At 33.3% G+C, this 25,393-nt stretch overlaps 3 protein-coding genes across 6 annotated transcripts; 2 read left to right on the top strand and 1 right to left on the bottom strand.

Moving 5' to 3' along the window:
• The first annotated feature begins 15,198 nt into the window (after positions 1-15,198).
• Positions 15,199-15,606, top strand: LOC148253068 (protein DOWN-REGULATED IN DIF1 11-like). Its single transcript, XM_088208523.1, has one exon. It carries the CDS (start codon positions 15,199-15,201, stop codon positions 15,604-15,606), a length of 408 nt encoding a protein of 135 aa, XP_088064649.1.
• A 1,106-nt stretch (positions 15,607-16,712) lies between these two features.
• Positions 16,713-18,945, bottom strand: LOC110809220 (putative auxin efflux carrier component 1d). The gene is made up of 5 exons (XM_022034977.2): positions 17,983-18,945; positions 17,571-17,814; positions 17,405-17,490; positions 17,086-17,320; positions 16,713-16,991 (listed from the first exon to the last, which is right to left on the bottom strand). Exons 1-5 carry the CDS (start codon positions 18,707-18,709, stop codon positions 16,925-16,927), a joined length of 1,359 nt encoding a protein of 452 aa, XP_021890669.1. The 5' UTR covers positions 18,710-18,945; the 3' UTR covers positions 16,713-16,924.
• Positions 18,946-21,404: 2,459 nt separating this feature from the next.
• On the top strand, positions 21,405-25,119 carry LOC110809219 (protein FLX-like 4). Of its 4 annotated transcripts, XM_088207730.1 has the most exons (5): positions 21,405-21,602; positions 22,070-22,237; positions 22,926-23,466; positions 24,345-24,484; positions 24,587-25,119. In XM_088207730.1, the coding sequence occupies exons 3-5, from the start codon at positions 22,931-22,933 to the stop codon at positions 24,883-24,885; spliced, it is 975 nt and encodes a 324-aa protein (XP_088063856.1). In that variant the 5' UTR covers positions 21,405-21,602; positions 22,070-22,237; positions 22,926-22,930; the 3' UTR covers positions 24,886-25,119. The 4 variants fall into 4 exon arrangements, with proteins under 4 accessions (XP_088063856.1, XP_088063858.1, XP_021890668.1 ...); XM_088207732.1 differs by lacking the exon at positions 22,070-22,237 and having other exon boundaries at positions 24,653-25,119; XM_022034976.2 differs by lacking the exon at positions 22,070-22,237 and having other exon boundaries at positions 21,406-21,602.
• The last annotated feature ends 274 nt before the right edge of the window (positions 25,120-25,393 follow it).

A 25,393-nucleotide genomic window follows, 5' to 3' on the forward strand; every position in this document is an offset into this window, starting at 1 on the left:
AAGATGCTCGGTCAGTAACCCCGACGAACCAAAATGCGTTGTGTGGCAGCGGACGCTAACGCGGTGCCATATGGGAGGCCACGCGGGCGATTCGTATATCTGCGACCGAACGGCTCAGATCCATTCCTGCGCACACGAATGACCCAGATGTGTTCCCTCTCCAAAAGTGATCGGACGGTCAGATTTAAACGCGATCGAACGACTTAGATTAGATCGCGATGAACGGTCCAGATTCACTCTCTATTTAATTACGATCGAACAGTCCAGATCAAACATGATCGACGGCTTAGATAAAAAATGGAGGGATATAAATAATTTCCATCCACACCAAACTCTAACCCTAGCCGCCAGACCCCCTCGCCGAAAAAGAAGACCCAGCCGACGGGAAGGTGACCGCCACCATCTGTCGCCACGTCGGAGCTCTTTACGACCGCCAAAAGAGGTTTTCTCCTTTGCTCAAAATTCAATTTTAAACACACCAATAACCAAATTTGGGCAAAAGGTCCGACCGAAAAACGTGGGCAAAGTTTGGTGGCATCGCCGCGGGGAATTCCACAAAATGCCTCCGATGAGGCTCTTTTCGATTCCCGTTGTGCGTAATTTTTTCACCGTTGTGATCACTGTTTCCTTCTATACAGGTTGACCAGAGCAAAACATCTAACCACAATATGAGCTAAAGGAGCCACCGCACCAGAGAGCCTCGCTGCCAGTGAGTTTCAGTTTTTTATATTTTTTCAGCTAACCGAAGTCCCTTAACATATTTTCTCGTATGGATTGATGCGAGAAAGGATGAATCCGTCCGAAAACAGTCGACACGAGGTGGACTGCCGCCGCCCGCCGGAGCACAGCGGAGCTAGCATGTTGGAATCTCAAAATTGGCCAAAATGGGCCCTGAGACTGATTTAGGGTTTGTTTGGGATATTTGTAGGTACTTATAGTATGTTTTGATTCCCGAAGAAAAATTCAGGGAACCCGAGAACCGCCAGCAGGGGCAATCAATAGTTTAGCCTTTCGGACATCAAATTGAGTAAGAATCTCTCACCCTATCCTCTATTATGGAATTGAAGTTTAATTTTAAATAATATAGTATTTCGTGAAATTTAAAAAATATTTATAATTAATTATGGGCTACTAATAGAGTTAGAATTGGAAATTTTTCTCTGTTGATTTATGTTGATTTATTTTACAGTTTAAATGCATGATAGTATCTGATTTATCAATTTTATGGTTTAAATGCATATATTGCTGCCTTACGTGACTACTGTTAAATTGAAAAACCAAAATATGATTGCATTCCCTTATGCATGTTTGTTTGGTTATGTGATTACGGTTGATTTGAAAAAATAGAGGTTAAAGGTAAACGAAAAACTTGTGTGATTAAGTGAATGGATGAAACGACAGCTTTACTGGACATCCTGAGAGATGGTGGACGGACCGAGTACACAGAGAATCCTACCATAAATGTGTCTCATACCGGACGAGGTATGAAAACTTGATAACTTGGCGCCCATATCGGACGGGGTATGGGGACGGCCCGCTTCACCTTCATACCAGACAGGGTATTAAAGTTTAGTAGTTTGACGCTCATACCAAACGGGGTATGTGGATAACTTGCAATTGAGATTGTTAAAGGAAAGGGTTCAGTGTAACAGAGACATCTCTATGAACCCCATGGATACCAACAGGCTGATAAAAATGGGCAATTGTTGTTTTGATGATTTGAATATAAAAGTATTATATGTGCTATGTTTCTGACTATATATGAAATCATGATATGTATAATGTTATTGTTTTTATAGGTTGTTTTTATAAATCTCACTACGGCAAGTGGACGGTAAATAGTTTTATTATTGATAAATGAATTGCTTAATTAAGTGCTCCATTAGTGGTTTTTGATTTTTTTCTACCAACCTTCATTTATGTGTCGGTGATGTAGCGTGATATTCTTACTGGATTAGTGTAACTCATCCCTTATTTAACCATTTTAGATCAAGAGGACCAAGATTCAGAGCCTGATCCGTAAGAGAGTTGCGAGTAGAATGCTAGTTTTCTTTATTTTCCATTCATTTCCTTATTTCTTTGTATTTCTTTCAAAATGGTGAATTTCGTAACACTAATTGGTACTTTAAGTTATTGTATAAGGAATATAAAGCTTGAACATTTATTTCGCTTTCGCACTTTAATTATCATTTATTTCATTTGGATATTTTTGGGGCCATTACAGTTGGTATCATAGCCTAAGACGGAGACCCCACTCGAACCTTCTAGCTTTCCTGCCTTTATCCATCATGCTCTCAAGAGAATATTGACCCAACTCTAGGAACTTGTGAACATATTCTGATACAGTCATGTCCCCCTAGACTAAGTGTATAAACTCCATCTCCTTTAGCTATCGAAGATGCTCTAAGAGGTACCCTGCATGAAAGGCCATCGGAACTGTTCTCAAGTGACTGGAAAGGGCAAGGTAGTCTACTTGAGTTGCCACCAGCGATCTGCTTCTCCCACTAGCATGTAGGTAAAAAGGATGACCTTCTATTCGGGAATCACCCTGAGGGTCTTGAAGGCCTTCTCTGTCTCAGCTAACCAGAACTCGACCTCTTCAAATGAGGATCCCCTTGCAAAAGTAGATGGATTTAGTCTTTTTTACCTTTGTATATAGCTTGGATCTATCATGAGAGGAGCTAGGTCCCATGGATGAGGGACTGGACTGTGTTGAGGATGGACTGGATGGCCTTACAGTGGTACTTGATGATACGGTGGAGGCACCGAATTGTACTGTGGTGGTACCAGGTGATGCAGTGGCTAGGGCACTGGATCATACTGTGTCGGGAGGTACTGTGGAGGAGCATAGTCATATTGGGGTCGCTCGGGATCCTCCCACTGTAAGGGTGGCTCAACCTATGGCAGCGAGGGAGGCTCAGGTAGCTCCCTCATTTTCTTCCAGGCCTGCTGGGCAGTAATGAGTCTCTACACCATCTTAAATAACCGGTCAACATCCTCTCTAAGTGAACCCTCTCGGGCTGCTCAATTTAGTGGGGATCTTCCTCTCCTCATCTATCTGTACCTGCATTTCACAAGGAATGGTTGAGTGACAATTTATTATTTTTGGTGTTTCTTAAGGGTTTTATGTAAGGAATGGGTCCGAGAAACGATGCTCTGATACCAAATGTAACGCCCAAAAAATTCTAAAAAAAATAAATTATGAATTTAATACAGAAGCGAAATAAATAGTTAAGGTTTACATTTCCTTACACATAAACTTAAAGTCCTAAATAGTGCTACAAGAATTACTATTTTGAGGGAAATACAAAAAAAATTAAGGAAATAAGCGGAAATTAAATAAAACTAGTATCCTACTCGCAATACTCTTGTGAATCGGGCTCTGGATCTTACTCCTCTTGATCTGAAATGGTTAAATAAGAAATGAGCTACACTAATCCAGTAAGAATATCACGCTACTCACCGACACATAAATAAATGTTGGTAGAAAATTAAAACAACTAATAGAGCACTTAATTAAACAAATGCATTTATTAATAATAAAATCATTTACCGTCCACTTACAGCAACGAGATTTATAAAACAACTTATAGAGACAATAACATAGCACTTATCATGATTTCATATGCAATCGGTAACATGCACATATTATAAATCTATATTTAATAAATCAAACAACAATTGTCCCTTTTCATCAGCGTGCTGGTATCCATAGGGGTTCATATGGATGTCTCCGCTACGCATGAACCATTTCCTTTAACATTCTCAATTAAAGGGCCGTCTCCATACCCCGTCCAATATGAATATCAAATTACTAAACCTCAATACCCCGTCTGGTATGAGGGTAAAACGGACTGTCCCCATACCCCATTCGATATGAGTGCCAAATTACCAAGTCTCTATACTCCGTCCAGTATGAGACAACGTTCACGGTAGGGTTCTCTATTATACCCGGTCCGTCCACCATCTCCCACGATATCCAGTAAGGCTGTCGTTTCATCCATTCACTTAATCACATAATTTTTCGATTTTCTTTATTCTCTATTTTTCAATTCAACCATAGTCACATAAACAAATAAATATGTATCAGAAAATGCAATCATATCTCGATTTTCTAATTTAACAGTAGTCACATAAGGCAACAATATATGTATTCAAACTATAAAATCGATAAATCAGATATTATTATGCATTCAAACTGTAAAATAAATCGACAGAAATCAACAGAGAATAATTTTCAGTTCTGCCTCCATTAGTAACTTGTAATTAATTATAGATATTTTTTAAAGGGTATAAAATACCGTATTATTGTTAATTTGACTTCAATTCAATAACAGAGAATAGAATGAGGGATTCTTATCAATTTAATTCAATAACAGAGAATAGGATGATGAATTCTTACTCAATTTGATGCCCGAAAAGCTAAACTGTTGACTGCGTTTACTAGCAATCCCCGGGTTCCTTAAATTTTTTTTCAGAAATTAAAACGCACTATAAGTACCTATAAATGTCTAAAAAAACCCAAAATCAGTCTTAGGACCCAATTTTGCCCGTGGTTTTCGGCCAATCGGCCAGTCCTTTTACTCCGATTTGGCCATGGAGGTGTTTAAAATTGAATTCCGAGTAAAGAGAAATTTTTTTACCTCTTTTGGGGGTCGGAAGTAGCTCCCGCGCGACGACAGATGGTGGCGGCTCTCCTTCCCAGCGGCTGGGTCTTCTTCTCCGACGAGGGTATCTTGCGGTTAGGGTAACGGGTTTGGTGTGAAGGGGGTTATTTATATCCGTCCCCATTTAATATGGGCCGTCTATCGCGTTTGATCTGGACCATCCAATCGCGATTAAATAGGGAGTGAATCTGGGCTGTTCATCGCGATCTAATTTGGGTCGTTCATTGCGATCTAATATAGACTGTCTGATCGTATTTAAATCTAACCATCTGATCGCGTTTGGGAGGGAATGCATCTATGTCGTCTGTGCGCGCAGGAACAGATCTGGGCAGTTCGATTGCGGGCACGCGAATCGCCTGCATGGCCTCCCGTCTGGCATCGCGTCAGCGTCCGTTGCCACGCAGCGCATTCTAATTCGTCAGGACTATTGACCGAGCATCCTACATGACACAAGTTTTTTAAATTGTATTTTAACCTCTGTTTTCTAATTTTTCTTTCAAAAATACCTTCATAACCTAAATTTTCACTCATTTTCTCCAAAATCGTTTTCAATTTCATCCTCCATCAAATTTTCTTTAGTTTTACACTAAATTAAAATAAAAAATTATAAAAATTATATTTATAAATTAATTTTAAATTATATTAAAATTAAATTTGGGTGTTACATCCGGTGCGACAACTCAGCCGGGCTCCAAAATTCCTTCCCTACAGTTTATGGCTTTTTCGGTCACCCTGCATCGAAAACAAGTTATTCGGCTAAAGGGCAGGGAAAACAAACCAAATGAGAAAAGGGTACGGCTTACCGGAGCGTTTTTTAGTTTCTGGTGCAGCAGTTCAACCGAGCTTTGCTGTCTCCTTCCTCGTGGTTCGCGGTTGTTCTCAATTCTCCTGCAACGAAAACAAATTATGTGGCTAAGGGCAGAGAGACGGGAAAAAATAGGAAGAAAAACTGCACTCATCAGTGCGTTTTGGGTCTCCGATGAGGCAACGCCGATGGCTGGGTTCTCCTCCGGTCGCCCTTCTTCTTCTTCTTCTTCTCCTGCGAGGGGGTGTCGACTAGGGTTAGGGTTTCGGTTTGGTAAAGAAGTTTAAATACTTTTCTTCCATCGATCTGTGTCGTCCATCCCGAGCCTAAATTATGGGCTCAGGATATTACATATTTGACAAAATATATGAAAATTTTTAGATAATACCCTCTTAAAGTTTTTAATCATTATTACAAATTTGAATAATAATACAAGATAATAATTTAACATATAAATAATGATACACTTAATATTTTAATTTTAAAAACAGTAAGTACATCAATAAGCCCTATGGCATATATAAAAACAAACTTAATTAACATATTTAATTTAGCATTTCAACCTACCCATGTGTCTCCCAAACAACGCCTTCACAACTTGGAGAATTGTTTTCTTTATTTATAAATGGAAGAAAACAATAAATTCACCTCATATATATAAATAACTATAAGACATGTATATATGCATTAAAAATCCGGGATTTCCTTCTAAAAATAAGAATTATATATGCAATTAGTAATGAAGAATATAACAAAAAAGCAATCCAGCTTGCATAAAAATAAAGAAAATAACAAAATTTCTCTTTAATGATAAATTTTTTTTTAAGTATTTTTATTTTTCAATTATTTTAAAAATAAATAAATATATATTTAATATTAATAATATATGAAAAATCAATTATATAAAAAATAATAAAATCTTCAGCCAATCGAGTATATAAAATACTGAAATAAAATATATGTTAATAATTAATAAAATGTTAACCCAATTTTAAAAAGTGAATTGACTTTTTAACATATAAATCTATTTAGCCCAACTTAAAACGAAATAATATATATAGGTGCGTGTACGATGACGTGAATATATTTATAGTTAGGTTGAAACTACAAGCAAACAAGATGATGGGAGCTTTATGATCATGGGAGGCGGGGGCACGGAGCAACAAGCTGCCCACTCAAGCATCTTCGTTGAGCACGAAATGCCGATGGGTCCATCGTAGGTATCCACCACGGTTGGGTTTTTGTTATTATCTTCACCGCCATTGAACTGGTGAAGAAGAGCTTTAAACATGGGAGAAGACTAGCATGCAAGAGGAATCAAGTATCGGATTCTTGATTTGTGTTCGGCTACATAAACGGGCAAGTAGCCATTAGGACTCCTTTCATTGCAGCGATCAGTAATCTTTTTACCAAGCGCAGCTTTTCGCGACATTTTATCATTGTCGCAATTGCTATACATGTATATTTAGAGTTTATATCAATCTTTGAGTTCAGTAAGACGACGAGAGAAGTAGAAAGTGGTTAGTAGAGTATGATATGTACTGGGTGGCAAATATTTATATAGTGAGCATAAAGCATCGACTAGTATATGTATATATTGATATTCATATATAATTCGACTATGTTCCTAATTTGGTAAAAGATTATTATGCAGACAAAAGTATGAAATCATTTTTTGATTTCTTTCTATTAGTGTTACTTTTACAAAAATACTGATCAAATCCCTTTTAAACTTAAGCCTATTGGGTTTTGTTATTTGTTAAATGACAAACAAACCCTTCATTTTATTGGGATTCCACTATTAATTAGTATTTACTTAACCATATAATATATCTATATATATGTTTAAGAAAAACATATGTATGCATATATTATAATTTCAAGTGAAAACGATTATTTCGATTATTTGTTTTTTAAGTTTTATTTTGCTTCGATCATATTATCTAACAATAACATATAACTTTTATTTTTTTATTTTTGCTAATCATTTGTATCATTAATTACATAGGGTTTGCCGAATATAATGTTAAATCTTTATTTTATTTTTATAATATATATTAATACAATAGTCAAGGAAACAATTATTTATTATTATGGGATCCATTATTTTTGTTCTCAATAAGCTTTTAGTTGATTAGTATCATATCCATGATGATCCATACTTCTAATGATTGTATTAGATTCGTATTTATAGTTATTGGTCGAATAAAAATAAATCTTATAGTAGAATTTAAAAAAGTACATTTAGTTGACACTTAATACAAGAAAAATAAGAAAAAGTAAATTTTAAAATAATAATAATATTATTATTATTATCTTCATCCTGGTTCATGACCCATAATCATCGGTTCTCTCTTCAAAATGATATTGTTTTGGAGGAACGGTTTTATCTCCACCACCCCCCCCCCCCCCCCCCCCCAAAGTTGATGAAGAAGAGAAAAAAGAAAAGGCAATTGACACTTAATACAAGAAAAATAAAAAAAAAAGTGAATTTTAAAATATTATTATTAGTATTATCTTCAACTCGGTTCATGACCTATAATCAGCTCAACATCAGCTCTCTCCTCAAAATGATATCGTTTTGAAGGAATGACCCCCTAAATCGATGAAGAAGAGAAAAAAGTAAAGGCAATTGACACTTAATACAAGAAAAATAAGAAAAAGTAAATTTTAAAATATTATTATTATTATTATCTTCATCCCGGTTGATGATCTAGAATCAGCTCTATCCTCAAAATGATATCATTTTGGAGGAATGGTTTTATCTCCCCCTGTAACGGCCCCAAAAATATCTAAAAGAAATAAAAGATAATTAAAGTGAGAAAGCGTAATAAAAGTTCAGGGTTTACATTCCTTACACAAATAACTTAAAGTACCAAACAGTGTTACGGAATTCACTATTTTGAAAGAAATACAAAAAATAAGGAAATAAACAGAAAATAAAAAAATCTAGTATCTACTCGCAATTCTCTTGCGGATCGGACTCTGTAACTTGATCCTCTTGATTTGAAATAGTTAAATAACGGATGAAGTACACTAATCTAATAAGAATATCACACTATATCACCGACATAGAAGTAAATGTTTGTATAAAATTAAAAATAACTAATGAAGTACTTAATTTAAACTAATACATTTATTAAAAATAAAACTATTTACCGTTCAATTACCGTGGTGAGATTCATAAAAACAAACTATACAGATAATAATATTATACAAATCATGATTCTATGTATAATCATCAATCATATCACATATTATAAATCTATGCCCATCATCAATAAACCCACCATAACTATCGCTTTTTTTATCAGCTTACTGGTATCCCTAGGGGTTCATAGGAATGTCTCTGCTACACGTGAATCCTTCATTTAACATTCTTAATTGCGGACCGTCCCCATACCCCATCCGGTATGAGCATCAATTTACCAAACCTCAATACCCCGTCTGGTATGAAGGTGAAGTGGGTCGTCCTTATACCTCGTCCGGTATGAGCGCCAAATTATCAAATCTCCATACCCCGTCCGGTATGAGACAATGTTTACGGTAGGGTCCCTATGTACCCGGTCTATCCACCATCTCTCAGGATATCTAATAAGGCTGTTGTTTCATCTATCTGTTTCATCACATAATTTTTACCGTTTAACATCTATTTTTTTCCGATTCAGCAGTAAACACATAAAATAAACTATACATGTATTCAAAGCAATAAAATCAATTAATAAGGTATTATCATGCATTTAAACTGTAAAACAATCGACAAAACAACAGTAGAGAGTTTCTAGTTTTGGCTCCATTAGCAATCCGTAATTAATTATGTATATTTTCTAAATTCACACAAAATATCGTGTTATTATTTATTTAGACTTCAGTTCTATGAGAGGGAATAGGATGAGGGATCCTTACTCAATTCGATGCCTGAAAGTTATGCTGTTCGATTACGCCTACGGGCAGTTTTCAGATTTTCTAAATTTTTTTAGGAATTAAAAAGCGCTAATAATATCTACAAATGTCCCAAAAAAACTTAAAATTAGTCTCAGGGTCGCCAATTTCGAAATTCCGGCACGGCGGCTTTGCCGTGCTCCCGCGACGATGCTGCCACCTGCGGTGGTGGTTTGCCTCAAGTCGGCTATTTTTGGCCGATTTTGTATTGATTACTGTGAGAAAATACGTTAAAGGATCTTGGCTGGTCGAAAAAATACAAAAAATCGAAACTCACCAGTGGCAGGGCTCTCCAGTGCAGCAGCTCCTCCGGCTCACATTGCGGTTAGGTGTTTTGCTTCGGTCAACCTGTAGAGAAGGATACAGTGATCACAACGGTGAAAAAATTACACATAACGGGAATCAGGAAGGGCCTCATCGGAGGCATTTTGTAAAATTCTCCACGGCGACGCTGCCGAGCTTCGCCGGTATTTTTTTGTCAATTGGCCGGTCTTTTTGTTTCTATTTGGCCATGGGTGTGCTTAAAATTGAATTTTGAGCAAAAGAGAGAAATTTTTACCTTTTTTGGCGATCGAAAAAAGCTCTAGTACGGCAGCGGTGGCAGCGATCTCCTTCCCAGCAGCCGGATCTTCTTCTCCGGTGAGGGGGTCTGGCGACTAGGGTTATGGTTTGATTTGGATGGAGGTTTATTTATATCCGTCTGCTTTTGATCTGGGTTGTCCATCGCGTTTAATTTGGATCGTCCGATCGCGATTAAATAGAAACTGAATCTGGACCATTCATCACGATTCAATCTGGATCGTCCATCACGATCTAATTTAGACCATCCGATCGCGTTCAAATCTAACTGTTCGATCGCGTTTGGGGAGGAACGCATCTAGGATGTTCATGCGCGCGAGAACGGATCTAAGCCGTTCGATTGCGGGCACGTGGATCGCTCGCGTGGCATCGCATCAGTGTCCGCTGCCACGCGGCGTGCCCTAGTTCGTCGGAGTTGCTGACCGGGCATCTCACATGGCATAACTTTTTTAAATTACAATTTGACCCCTAATTTCTTATTTTTCTTTTAAAAATACCATAAAACCCAAATTTTCAACCATTTTTCCCAAAATTGTTTTCAATTTCATCCTCATTCCATTTTTACTTTATTTTTACTCTAAATTAAATTAGAAAATTTTAAAAATTATATTTATTAATTTTAAATTATATAAAAATCCTATTTTAGGGTGTTACAACTTTATATTTATTAATTTTAAATTACATAAAAATCCTATTTTGGGGTGTTATCCCCCCTCCCCCCAAATTGATAAAGAAGAGGGAGATGAAAGTTATCAGTGGCTGACAGATAATGATGACAATGATAATGGGGATTAGAGAAATCTTTTTAACGATTCTAAACTTGATCATCCACATATATTATCTTAAATTTATTAATATAATTGGAGGGTAGTTAGGATTCAAATTAAATTCTCTTACAAATTAATTGATTTGTAATTAATTATTATAAAATTTTAAATTAATTAAAAATATAATTTATTATTTTTAAATAACCATAAAAACTAAATACTGTTAAACTACCAAAAAAATCAATCAACTTTTTTTTAGTTTCACTTATTATTATAATGTGCACCAGCAAAGATTTTACCAAATAGGCATGAAACAATCTACATTATTATAAAAAACAATAAATTCACTTCTAATATAGAGAACATTTATATAAATATATGGTAAAAAATCTCCAAACTTTTTAAATAAATGTTTATTATGGAATATTTAGATTACACTATTGTTTCTACATAAAACTTGACTCACATATTTGTACCTAGATTGAACATATATACACCACTGCGCCCATTGAATTTATTTTCATCTATATATTTAGTCTTTTATAGTTTTTAAATAACAAATGATATTTTATATTCTCATACCATTTCCTATCTCTATTACAATATAAGTTTATCTTTCAGTAAATATTCATGGAGAAAAATGTAGATGATGATCCAATGCAATATTCTGAAGAATGGTTTAACATGGTTGAACTTACAGGGAAGGAGTTTGAGCTTCCTAACATTTCAAGCACTTTTTACAATTGGTGGTTCAGCAAAAATGAAAACTTGTCTATGCCAAATCTCAATCTTGACGGTGATGCAAAACCTTCATTACTCAAGAATCATGAGTTGGATTCAAAAATTAATCAGCATCGTCAATCAATCTCTTCAACAGAGTTTCTCCAACTTCAGACTGATTGTTGTCAAGACACGAGGAGTTTAATGACGAGATCAAAAAGGTATGATTACATTAATGGTTTCACTGCATTGACAAATCAATTACTAAACACTTTAATTTAAATAGTGTTCATAATTAACTTTTCGAAAATAAGCAAATAAGTTCATTTTTCTAGCATTTGCAAGTTTTCTTATAATCTTTTTACCAAGTAGTAAACAATTTCTCCATTTTAGACATCAAGGTTCTATTTTTTATGAGATATTCTAATCTTGTTGGCCCAATTTAAGTACATTATTAATCGAATCATAACGAATAAAAATGAAAACACCCATTTGAGGAAGATAAATTCTTCTTTTCTATTTCATTACTAACTCCATGATTGATCAAGGAAGCTCAAGTAAAAATGCATACATAAAGATGAGTACAGGATGCATATAAGACAAGTATGTCCTTTCCATACTCATCTAACTTTAAAAATATAAACAAAAAACCACCCCATATCAAAAGCAGATAGATAGTTGTTTATCCTTTACCTACCCTACGGATAAAACTTTTCGCCTACCATGTATCCTTTTTATCCATTTTTTAATTTAAAAAAAATCTTATAAAGTTTTTAAATAACAAAAACTTGATAAAAAATCTTAGATATTAATAAATATAAAATATAATTTAAAATAATATCTAAAAATGATCTATTCAATAATAAATATAAAATAATGTTGTAAATATATAACATTTAATATTTGTTTAATTTGAGTAGAATAAGAAATAGACTTATTAATTGTATATATAGTGGGAGGTGCAAGTACGCGGTGTGTATATAATTAAATGTCTATTCGTTTCATACCCATTTTATTATAGATTCACACCTACACTTGTCTTGTACCTTATTTATTGCAAACAATTTCATGGGTGACTTGAATATTGTGTTTACCTCTATCCCATATGGCCAACTAACCCTTTTTTATGTCTTTTAACTTGAACGATTATGAACGATTATGCATCTTCCTTTAATGAAAGATCCAATATATGTAATAAAGCAATATCGTGCCAAGCTTCAGCTAGTTTGATTTCCATAATGCCTAAATAGAGAACAATATATTGACATTATCTAATGTTATATCTAAAACTAATAATATGATCCACATGCTACATGAATTACCATGTGAAGAAAAGGAAAATAGAGAAATGAGCATGGACTAGTTTTGCAGGTTTAACTCAACAAGCTCAAGGTTTAAAGATTCTCATCAAAGTGTTCAAAGTCAAATATTATCAAATGTCACAGACCAGATTTCTTTTACTAAGATCGATGGTTCAACTATCTTACATATTGTTCAAGATAAAGTAACAAATAAAATATTTTCATATGGCACTAACCAAATTTCTTATGCTAAAATTAGTGATTCAACTGACATGCCCATTGATCAAGATGAGAAGACAAACAAAATATCATCAAATTTCACTAACAAGATTTCTTCTATCGAAATTGATGATTCAACTATTGCACTTTTTGTTCAAGATGAGGTGACAAAAATAATAATGTCAGATGTTACTGATCGAATTTCTTCTGTCGAATTTGATGATTCAACTATTATGCCTATCAATCAAGATGAGATGACAGAGAAAATATCATCAAATATCATTGAGAAAATTGATGATTCAACTGTTGCACTTATTGGCCAAGATGATGTGACAGAGATAATAATGTCAAATGTTGCTGATCAAATTTCTTCTGCCGGAACTAATGATTCTACTATCATGGCTATTGATTAGGATGAGACGTCATAGAAAATATAGTCAAATATCACTGATAAGATTTATTATGTCGAAACCAATGATTTAATTATCATGTTCATTAATCAAGATGACATGATATAGAAAATATTGTTAGATATCAGTGATAAGATTTCTTCTACTGAAATAAGTGATTCAACTATTGCACCTATCGATTAGGATGAAATTGTAGGGAAAATATCCTTAGATATCATAAAAAAAGATTTCTTATATAGAAACTGGTGATTTAATTATTGTACATGTTATTCAAGATGAGGTGACAGAGATAATAATATCAGATATCATTGATCATATTTATTCTACTAAACCTTGTGACTTAACTATCATGCATATTGATTAGGATTGTATGATAAAAAATATCATCAGATGTCATTGACAAAATTTTTTATGTCAAAATCGGTGATTCAACTATTTCACCTATTGTTCAAGATGAGGTGACAGAGATAATAATGTCATATGTCACTAACCAAATTTCTTCTGCTGAAACTGGTGATACGACTATCGTGCTTATTGAGAAGGATGAGATGATAGAAAATATTGTTTGATGTCACTGACAAAATCTTTTCTGCCGACTGATGATTAGAATGACATGACAAAGAAAAGATTTTTAAATTCATAAAAAGTAATATATGTGCCCATTATAATTGAAAAGGAAGAGGATTGAACTTCTAATGCTTAAAAAAAATTAAAAGAATATTGGTGGCGAGCATTAAGAGTCATTGTTTTGATTTATAGTATTAATAATGTTTTTATGTGTTCGTGCTTCCATCTTTAACTTTAATGTTTTAATAATTAAATGAATCCATAATATCATAAGAAGTCTACTATTTTTCACCATTAGATTGACTAATTTAATATATAATTTTATGTTATATGCGAATGAATTATGCTTAAAAGAAGAGCAAATTAAATTGCAAATAATAATTAAAGAAATTTGGCTTATGATAAGGGTTCTTAGTGGCTTGAGGTTGAATTGGTACTAGGTAGCACTTAACGACTTTAGAAATGCTTTGGAGTTTAAATAACTAAACTTCAAGAAATTGAGGATGTCTGATAAGTAACATTAATTTTTACGTTAAAAAATTAGAGTTCGATTATTTTAAAACAAGGTATGCAGAATTTTTCATAAATTTCTTAATTTCAAGCAGATTGTATGGCGTTGATCAAATAAGAAAACTCCTATTCTCAATGTATAAAAATAAGTTCAATAATACTTTGATCTTTAAATTCAAGAACAAATTTATGATTAAATATCGATAATTAAGTTCTTAATTCATTATTATTAGTTACCTTAAAAGTTTAAATTAATAAAAAAATTGTTTATATATAAACTTACTAGATGAAAAATGTGAATCTAACTCATGTGTATATGGGACAATTATGACTAGGGAACCATACACTGAAATACAATATCATGTTAAATGATCAATTAAAATAATAATTACAAAAATTTAACTATAATTTATTAACTATAATCTATATGTTGCTAATCTCCCTTTTCTTTTCACACAATTACCTTAATGTTGTTAATTAAAAAATATGGATTTAAAAAACTGATCCAATATATTAAATACTTGTAATTAGATATGTTAATTAATAAGAAACAAAAACTCAAATCCCAAAATTTAAAGCGAACTAATTGAACATTTTTGAAACGCCAAAACCATCTCGCCACCCACAAAATATAAAACCATTATTCACCCCTTACCAAAAGTTAAAAGAACAAGAACAATAGTATACATACATATACAAATAATTATAACAATGACCAAACATCTCTTCCTACTATTAGCTCTCTCCTCTATTTTGATCTCGATTGCGAATGCCACCATAAGCCCAGCAGAAGCTCCCGATGATGACTTCGACGAATGCCCGTATGCATCATCACCCAGGTACTATGATTTCTTGGAAGATTGCATACATAAAATGCCTGAATTTTGTGGCCAAGAGGTGTATGGATACATAGTAGATGATAAACGTATAACCTTGGATTGTTGTCAAGCTCTTGTAACATCACTGGGGTATAAATGTCATATTAGAATGTTTAAGATAATTTTAGGATTTCGTGAATTGAAGGGGAAAGAAGTTGAACTTAGGGTTAAAACTGAGCAAGTTTGGGATCTTTGTGTTTCGGCTGTCACACCAGAATCACCAGAAATATCACCAATTTAAATTTTTTAATTAAATTTATATAAAAATTTATGATTATATAATAATCTCAAATTGAGAAATTATATTATATAACAGCTAGTGCAGTGTTATATATTTTCTAACACATTGTGCAATAGAGATTTGATATTGATGAACAAGTTTAGTGAAATTTTGAAATAGTAAGTTGTAATTTCATATTTATTAATTTCAAAAAATATAGTTAGAAAAATAGAGCATATATCACATTTAGTAGCTAAGCATGCATGTGGCTGCACTGAGAGATCTGATATATGGGTAAATATGTATGTATACGTAGAGCCCATTCGTATTGGCTCGTAAGAAAGGAAAAATTAAAACATTGCAGGGTGATGGATTAAATCAGCACCATACATGTCTCATTCTGCTCCAGACATGCCATGTTAGAATTAAGGAAGCTTCTTTTAGGTGATAACTGGCTATCAGCTGTACAACTTCCAACATTTATGAATTGAATTAATTCGTTGTAAGAAAATATAAATTATTCAATTTATTCTCTCTACTAATCTTTCATTTCAATTCTTGTAAATAATCATTATTCTTTAATTATATTAATATATTCACTAATAATATGATACACATACGACATATAATAATATAATATAAATAAATAATTTGAATTTATGATTTTTATAGAAAATAATAATAATAATACACTAAAAATTTTAACTAAATTGTAAAATGCCAAAAATATTGTTTCATTCATTAATCATTCAATATGTTGTATTGGCAGCACTACTGACGTAACTAACCGTTACCACATGGGACCCTCATGTTTAATTTCTATCTTTTCTCTCTTAATTTTGGATATTATTTTTGTAAACTTTTTTAAATTTAAAATGAAAGTATCTAGAGATCTATTAAATCCTAATTTGTAAATTTTATAAAAATAATTAAAATTAGTTCCTGAAGAGAAAAGAAAAATCTGATTTAATAAATTATTATACATATTAATTTTTACAAAATTATAATTATTATCTTTTAATGTATGACCTCCAATTAGACGATTTTGGTATAACGTAATATATTTTAGGGGCAAAATATATAGAAAGAGACAAATTTGAAAAAATATATATATAGAAGAACAAATATAAATATATTTCAATATTATATAATAATAATTGGGAAAACAAAATTAATATTTATAATTAATCTACGCCTAAAAAATAATTAAAAAACAAAGAAACAATACACATATTAGTGCATTTGGAACAAATAGTCAAAACTTACCTCAACTAATTTTTATAGTGACCCATATATATATATATATATATATATCTGTATTATCTACACTCCGCTCAAATTAGAGACCCAATAGAATGTAATATAATATAGTGATTGGCAGCGAAACTATCATTCCAAATATCACCCTGCAAAACAATTACATATAATTAATTTCACTACGTGTATATATATATACAGAAACTGTATTTAATATATATATATATATGTATATATACATACGCAGTGCTTAAAACATGAGGATGAAGATTATATTCCCTGGCAAAAACGAAGGGAACAATGGCTTGTGGGAGGGCAGCTTGTACAATGGAGAGTTTAAGTACGGTGCCTCTAAGCCCTACTGCAACTGAAGCTATTCCCATCACTCCAGGTCCAACCATAAACCTAGCTACCATCCAATACACTGTAACTCTTTTTCCACAAGCTATCAATCTGGGTTGCAATGCCATGAACAGCCCTTCAAATTTCATTCATCAAATTAATATACTTTCAATAATTTCCCATTTCGTATATACATACATATTCATCAACTTCATCTTACCAAGACTAAACATAGCCATACCCAGACCGGCTTTCGACAAAATTGTCACCGAATTGTCCATTATTTCGGGTTTCTTTATATCCCATCTGCTGACCCAGATTAAATTTAATTAACACTAGTTTGACCAATATTCTCAAATTGAATATATGTATATATGTATATGTACCTGCAAGAAATTAAGGCCCAAGTTATGCCGAGTACGCTGGCGTAAGAGTTGGGATTCCTTAAAAGTTTAAACCATACTGTTTTGAGAATCTGCCAGACCAGCTCCCAGGAGAATATTAATGGAGAAGAAATATCTTTTTTGTTATTCTGATCATCGGGAACTGCTTCTGTTTTCTCATATGTCATCATTGTCTCTACGTTGCTTTCTTCTTTTTCGAAAACTTGCACTGCCTTCTCGCAAACACCTACACTCATTTCCATAATATTATACTCATATATATGTATATATCCAAGCCTGTTTTTAGTAATACATATAACACTACAAGTGATGCAATATGCCACAATATGATCATCATAGTGATTTAAGTTTGGTTTCTGAATCTTGAAATATATATATATATATATGTAAATACCTTGAGAAACGCAACAGCCACATCGCCAAATGAACAAATGGACCTGTTTACAGTCTCCCTCTATGGCTGCAGCTTGGATAGGCTTTAACTTCTGCGAATCCGACGTCGTTAAACCACTCGCTACCACAACGCCGACAACTTCATCTTCCTCAGGAGCGCCAGCCACCAGTTCGTCACCTCCCTGAACCAGCTGAATATTTCTTTCATTACTGTAATTACCAGCCAGCTTCATCCTGTTGGCGACAAGAACATTCCTGGCAGCTCTATACTCAAACAAAAACAGCAATAAGGTATACCACATAATGCACTGCAACACCACGACTTGGACCATGAGAAACTCCTTGTCATCTCCGTACATGGATTTCAACAAAGGAATCCCCATAACCAGAGTGTTGGGGAGAGAGGAGAGGGAGAAAAGTGTTATTGCCCAGTCGAGATTTCCTTTTCGGGAGAAATTAGCCCAGCAAAGCAAGGCAAACAAAATTATAAGCTTGGAGATTCCGTCGGCGGCCAGAAAAAGTAAGTTCATTCTATAAGGGTTTATTCTTGAAATGAACTCGAATGAGAGGAGTGGGACGGCTAAAATGGCGACGAACCTGTTTATGCCGGCGCATTGATCGGGAGAAAATATGTTCCACCATTTTACAGAAGCGTAAGCTAAGAACATGGTGACGTAGAGAGGAACTACGGCTGTCAACACACAGTACAGATCTTTTATGCCAATCATTTCTTCTTCCTTGTGAGTTCTTTCTTCAATTCTCCGTAATCTAATTTTTGGGTGTGTATAATATATATATATATATATATATATATATATATATATCAAGCATAATCAGCCATTAATGGTGGAGTCGATTTCGTTCTCCATTATAGTATGCAGACAAAGATTATTCAACCATCTTATATATATATATGCCAAATGGGTGGATCAAAGACCATAAAATTTCTACTCTAATCTTCTTAAAAAGTATAAATTTATACATTTAAAATAACTATATATCACTTCAATACCAATATCAGTATAATTTAAACTTTAAATAACAAAATCAAATTTCTAATTGTGATCTAAAAGCAGCTAATAATTTTATCTCAGCAGACAGACCGACAGACAGAAGGGGACGTGGATTATTTTCGGCCGCATGGGGTAGGAGCAAAAGCGTTTAATGCTTAGAATTGAAGAATGTACGAATAATTTCCATAAATTTTATATTTGAAAGACAAAGGCTTTGTTTGTCAGAGTAAGATGGTAAAAATAAAATCTGAACTTTCAGGGGGTGACGAAAAGAGCTTCACGTGTATAGTGTATATAATATATATATATATATATATATGTACATGATGTGTGGAGAAGAAACGTTTCTGCCAACTAAATTACGTCATGGTACCAATCCTCGAACAGGGTAACTAAGTTAAGGTGCTTTCAACCAATCACAACTTGGTTTAAGTTGGCATTTTTTGCGGGCTATCTAAAAATTATTTGTATTATGTACTTATTATATATTATTATCATTTTTTTTTTAAAAGTTATCTTTTATTAATTAAATCATACATATACATAAATTATAACATAATATAATAAAAAAGATGTTGAAAATAATAATCTATAAATTTTAATATGTCTCAACTCTTTATTTTATTAAGGAGTTAAGTTAATATATATCATAAATATAATAATTAATTTTTTGAGTTTTCTTTTTTTTTGGACAGTTTATATATTAGATTTAAATGTATATTTTTTAATTTTTTTAATTAAATTCATGTATTAGTATTAAATATATATTTTTTAAGCCTTACACTTAATTATAGATTATAGATTAAACTTGATTATGATTAATGTATTTATAATTATAGTCGTTATATTAGTATCTATATACACGTATAATAAAAAGTTTATAAAAAAAAATATTACAAATTTAAAAATTAAATATTTCTATTAGTTTTATTTATTTATTTATTTATTCTGTTTCTTATAAATTATTACATAGAGGTAATCTATTTTTAAAAAAAATTTCTCAATAAAGGAGGCATAGAATAGTGTTTAATTAAATTTACTTCTATGTAGCTACTAAATGCTAATATTTTTGTTCTTAAACTTATTTTGTTTTATCTTCCATTTCAATTTCACTTGATAATTGAGTAGATTGATAGAGAAGTGTGTGTGTAGAGAGAGACACAAGCATTTGATATTGGTGTAGTTGGGCAAGAAGATGGTGGAAACAGCGATATGAATGCATGATATGTTGTGTGTTTTGAGGCAAAGAACCGACCTCAGGTACGATGTGATTACGACGGGGACGCATGCATGAAAAAAAATTAAAATCATAAAAAGGTTTAAATTATAATATATATATATATATATATACACAAATATAAATAATTGATGGAGGGGAACTCCCTCCCTCCAATCTCATGCATGCATGGTTGGTGTGGAGCAGACGCATGTGAATAGCATATAACCAAAGGGGCCATCTCAGACATGGCCCTCCTCCACCCTCATCTTGTCTTTCTTTCACAATTCATCTCTGTTTCTTTGTAAAATGAGTCATCAACTTCATTGAAAGCTATTATAAAATATACAGAAATGTATATCATCATTCAAATTCACAATTTTTTTTAGAAAAAAAATATATATTAAATATTTAATTAAGAAATAGTTGATTTCATAATAATTTAGAATCGGATAATTATCTTGTTATGTGGTAAAAATCGATAGCATTTTTAACAAACTATACAAGTATAGTAATGGTCAAAGTATGCTATTTTATCATGGGACAATCAATTATATAATATATATATATACAAGCTTCATAGATGAACAGAACGAATTTAGTGATTTGTAAAAACTAGAACCAACTATTAAATTAGCATTTGAAATTTAATATTTTTTTTATAATTTGATTCCTAATTCATTTGTTTTAAACATTTAGTTTTTTTTTTTATTTTCTAAAAGAAAAATTAAAATAGTTTAAGGATATTTAAATGTTTCAAAACTTCATTCAATAATAATATTTTAATTTAATAATTTTAATAATTAATTAAATTAATAGCAATAAATCAAATAATTTTTTGAACTATTTCTTAAAGTACTTAAAAGTGATAAAACTACATTAGTTTTTTTCTGTTAAGAATAAATTGTAACGAAAAGAATATTAAAAATTAAATTATAAGAAATATCATATGTTAATTTATTTTTTTTTTTTTTTAAAACATTATATGTTTATAACTATTAATTTGAAAAAGAAATGGAAGCCCACCCTTTTAAAATTTTCATTGGGTTTCATCGAATTGTAGGTTTAATCAAGGCCCAGCCCCAGACCCAGGGCGAGACCCAGCCCCAGGCCCAGGCCCAGGCCCATTTCTGACACCCCTCTCTCCATCATCTGTCATCGATCACCGACATTATTACCATTTACCCTAAAAAAAAAAAAAAAAAAGGTTAAAAAAAATATCTTCTTCTCCCGATTTTCCCTACTCGCCGGATGCCTATTTAACCTTCGCCTTAATCGTCTATTTCACTCTGTACTCTGTCAGCATAACTCACTTGAACCTTCATTTGAACCGGGGAACAGACTCATCCGTTTCACTTCCCTATTCTCTGTCTAGCCTGGTGAAATTAATCGGTACTTCTACTTCTCAAAACCAATATACTGAAAATCTGGGTGTCCCATAGTTCAATTGTGGTTGATAATAGCCGAATTCGGTTTGTGCTTCCTCTAGAAATATCTGGGTTTTAGGAGTTGATGTTTGGTTGTTTTTGGATAAAAGTTTTTTCATGATTTTTACGCCTAAGTTCGTCGGTTTGTTTGGCGATTCAGCTTAGGTACTGGGTTTTCCATTTATTGCGTTTCCAGTTTCCTATTGCCCATTTGTTGTATTTACTTGGCTATGATTCGTTGATTATTGAATCTGTGGGTGGATGTCTTGAGTTCGTTTAGAAAATATTGATTTGCAATCATCTTAGTGATTAGTTCTTTATATTAATATGCCTGCTTGTGGTGTTGATCTCAGTGTTAATAATTTTCTGCAGCTTTGTTTTTAATGAAAATAATGATAATATATTGATTCTCGTTAAATGGAATGGTTTCAGTGTTTCACTGTTGGTTTATGGCTGGTTGATTCAGACATTTGATAGCAAAGGACTTCATGCATCCCTGTGGCTTAGTTTCTGCTTTTATGGGTGGATGGTGGATGATTTTCGAGAAAATGGGTTTACCATGTGTTTGTATATGGAGTCTGTATATAGAATTGGCAGAATGTATGACTAATGATGCTCGCTGACTTGTTTATTATGTTGATGTTGCATGGATCTTTTTTTTCCATATCGGTAGTACAAAAGAGATTAGGGTTATAAACCAGTTAAATGTCTAAATTCTAGTTCCTATATATAGTGTTCTGCCAGCTGGTTGGGGTTCCTTGCCATAAATATATGCCATATTCGGTTATATGTCGTTGCTTGAATTAGTAGGTATTCACTTCTGCAATTAACCAACTGTTTTGCTGCCAAAGTGGGTTTTGGACCCTTTCCCGATAAACAAATCCATGATTTTCTTGTTCGTTTTGATCATATTGTCTTGGTTGGTTCCTTTGCGAGATCGTACATATACTTGGTGTATGTTGGCATTGAGTTTTGAATTTGATGATATTGATATCCTTTTACTCATATTGGCTGGTAACTCTTCTATGGTCCTTCCCATCTTGCTTGAATGCTAATTCAAATTATTCAAGCAAACAGTGTCCATTTTCTGTTCATCTGCAGATCAGGCCCATTGTCTTGTATAGTTAGTGCTCTGCCCCCAATTTGATTGTTTGTCAATTTTTACATATGGTCATTTGTTGGGAGAAAGATTGACGTGTATTTACAGTGACAACATACCTTAACTTTAGTTAGTGGCATTTCCATTTTCTCTTGTAATTAAATTGTAACTAAAGTGTGATTACTACAGGAGAGATGGCTGGACGAGGAAAGACTCCACTAGCTTATCAGGGAAGATATATCCAAGCTCCAGGGATTCTGCAGCATGGTCCTCCTGCTGGTCACCGGCCATTGGAGGCACTCCCCCATCCTGAGCTATTGGAAAACAAGATTACTGCACAGGCAGCAGAAATTGAACAACTTGCTGGGGACAATCATAGACTGGCAGCTACTCATGTTGTATTGAGGCAGGAGCTTGCTGCTGCACAGCAAGAAATACAAAGGCTCAGAGCTCACGTGGGAAGTATCCAGACAGAGGGTGATATTCAGATTAGGGTTCTAATTGATAAAATTAATAAAGTGGAAGCAGATATTATGGCTGGTGAGAATATAAAAAATGACCTCAGACAGGCACATATTGAAGCGCGAGACTTGGTTAAAGCTAGACAAGAGCTTACTTCCCAAATTCAACAGGCTTCTCAGGAATTAGAGAAGGCCAAGGCTGATATTCAGAATCTCCCGGTGTTGCTTGCTGAACTTGAGAACCTGAGGAAAGAGTACCAGAGACTGCGGTGAGTCCAGTAAAATTCTTACAAGTACCTCTTATCTCTTTCTTTTTAGACGATAATATAAAAAAACATAATTGAATCCTTTCTTATCAATTTAAAATTTTTGGATAACTGGTCACCCAATACAATTATTTCACGTTATTTAGTTCTGGTTCTGTTTTGTATGCACTATTTGACGTATGAATTTATGTCCTTTTGGATTTTCTTCTAAAATGACAATAATGAAGACAACAAGATGGTTTAAGCCAACAAAGTTTCCTCATGACCTCTCTTTTTATTTATGGGAAATCAAATTTTAGGACGTCATAATCCTGGGATTTTTTGTTTATGGTAGTTATTTCTTTCATATTTTCATTTCTTAACGGAGGGATATAGTCCCTTTTTAATCTATTTTTGCATTCATTTGAACATGCTCTCCTTTCTATATTAGAGGCTTATCACATTTTCTAGTTGATTAGCTGTATCTTGTAGTTAGCTTATTCCTGTGGTTTTATCGGAAGGTTTAAACTTGGCTTCCTTGCCAGGATGTGGCAATCACGAAATAATATATAATAAGTATTGGAAAGAAACGAGGGGGAACCAGTATCTTCTTTGTAATCATAAGGACACTGGTATAATGAAGGGCATGTTTGTACGAAAACAAGAAGTTCAAACATTTTCCAGCTAAATCTCCTCATGAACCAGAAGCAATTACCAATATAGTTTACTAGAATGATTTTTTTTCCGGAAATGGTGTCATATTTGCATGCAACATTAACAAAATAGTTTACATGACAAGAATTTTATTTTATTCTAAATTCCAATTTAATTATCATGGCACATAAAAGTCCTTAGTGGAGCCTAATTATTGTTTTTCCACCTATTATTTGGTAAATATATAGTGCAATATTTGAGTATGAAAAAGGGGCAAACATAGAGCAAGTGGAGCAAATGAAAGCCATGGAAAGGAATCTATTTGGGATGGTGAGAGAAGTGGAAAGGCTGCGAACTGATGTCTTGAATGCTGATAACAGAGCACGCGGTAAAAATCTTGTCTGTACATTTTCTTATCTGTTTAAAATCTCCTTGAAATCTTTAATTTTTTCTTTTTTTGGCTGATGCTTGTGATGCTGCAATATTATAGCACCAAATACATATGGGGTTGGCTACGAATCTAATCCTCCCTATCCGTCCCCATTCTACCCACCAGTTGAACGGAAAGGTGGTGCCTATGTTGATGGAAGATCTCTCATGCCCACCGGTATCAGGCCAACAGGTGAGGGGATGACCCAACATGTCAGCAGCAATATTGGAGCTGCTGCTTCCATGGTCGATGGTGCAAGGATTCCTGGTGGTAGTGGTAGTGCTGCAGTTCGGGGGCTTACTGGGAACACTGTACGGGGAGAACCACATGATCCATCACTTGCTTGGAGACGAGAGTAGAAAAGCTAAGAAGTATAATATAACTGTATGTACCTGTTTTGATCAGTAAGCTCTCAAGATTTAAACCCAGCTTAGTTGTTATTGGTTATGGGGGGTTATGACCCATGTTACAGCAAATATTTATACCAGTCAGCAGGCAAAGAGCTGAGAAGATTATTTTTTAGATTCTGTATTTATCTTTGTAGGTTTAGCAACATTGTCAGATTTAAATAAATGGTTCTTCTTCTTGCGATATTTCCCTGTTTTTTTTTTTGCTTCAATGAAGTCCAAACCATTCCAGTCTTGCTTTTGTTTTGAAAAGAGTTGTTTTTAATCAATTAGAATCATTGGTTTACATCTTTTGTTGCCTTTTCTTTCTTAACTTGATTCTTAATCCCAAATTCATGAACTTACGGTGTATATTTTCTCTCTCCTCTTGTTGTACTTGAAATAATTTGCACATTTCCTTTATTAAATGTTCTTTACTGAGTCTATTTGTGTCTTTTCAAATATTTAGTTTCTTAAAAGA

This window comes from Carica papaya, chromosome 7 (assembly GCF_054855325.1).
Source record: "Carica papaya isolate Zhongbai chromosome 7, ASM5485532v1, whole genome shotgun sequence".
Taxonomy (NCBI): domain Eukaryota; kingdom Viridiplantae; phylum Streptophyta; class Magnoliopsida; order Brassicales; family Caricaceae; genus Carica; species Carica papaya.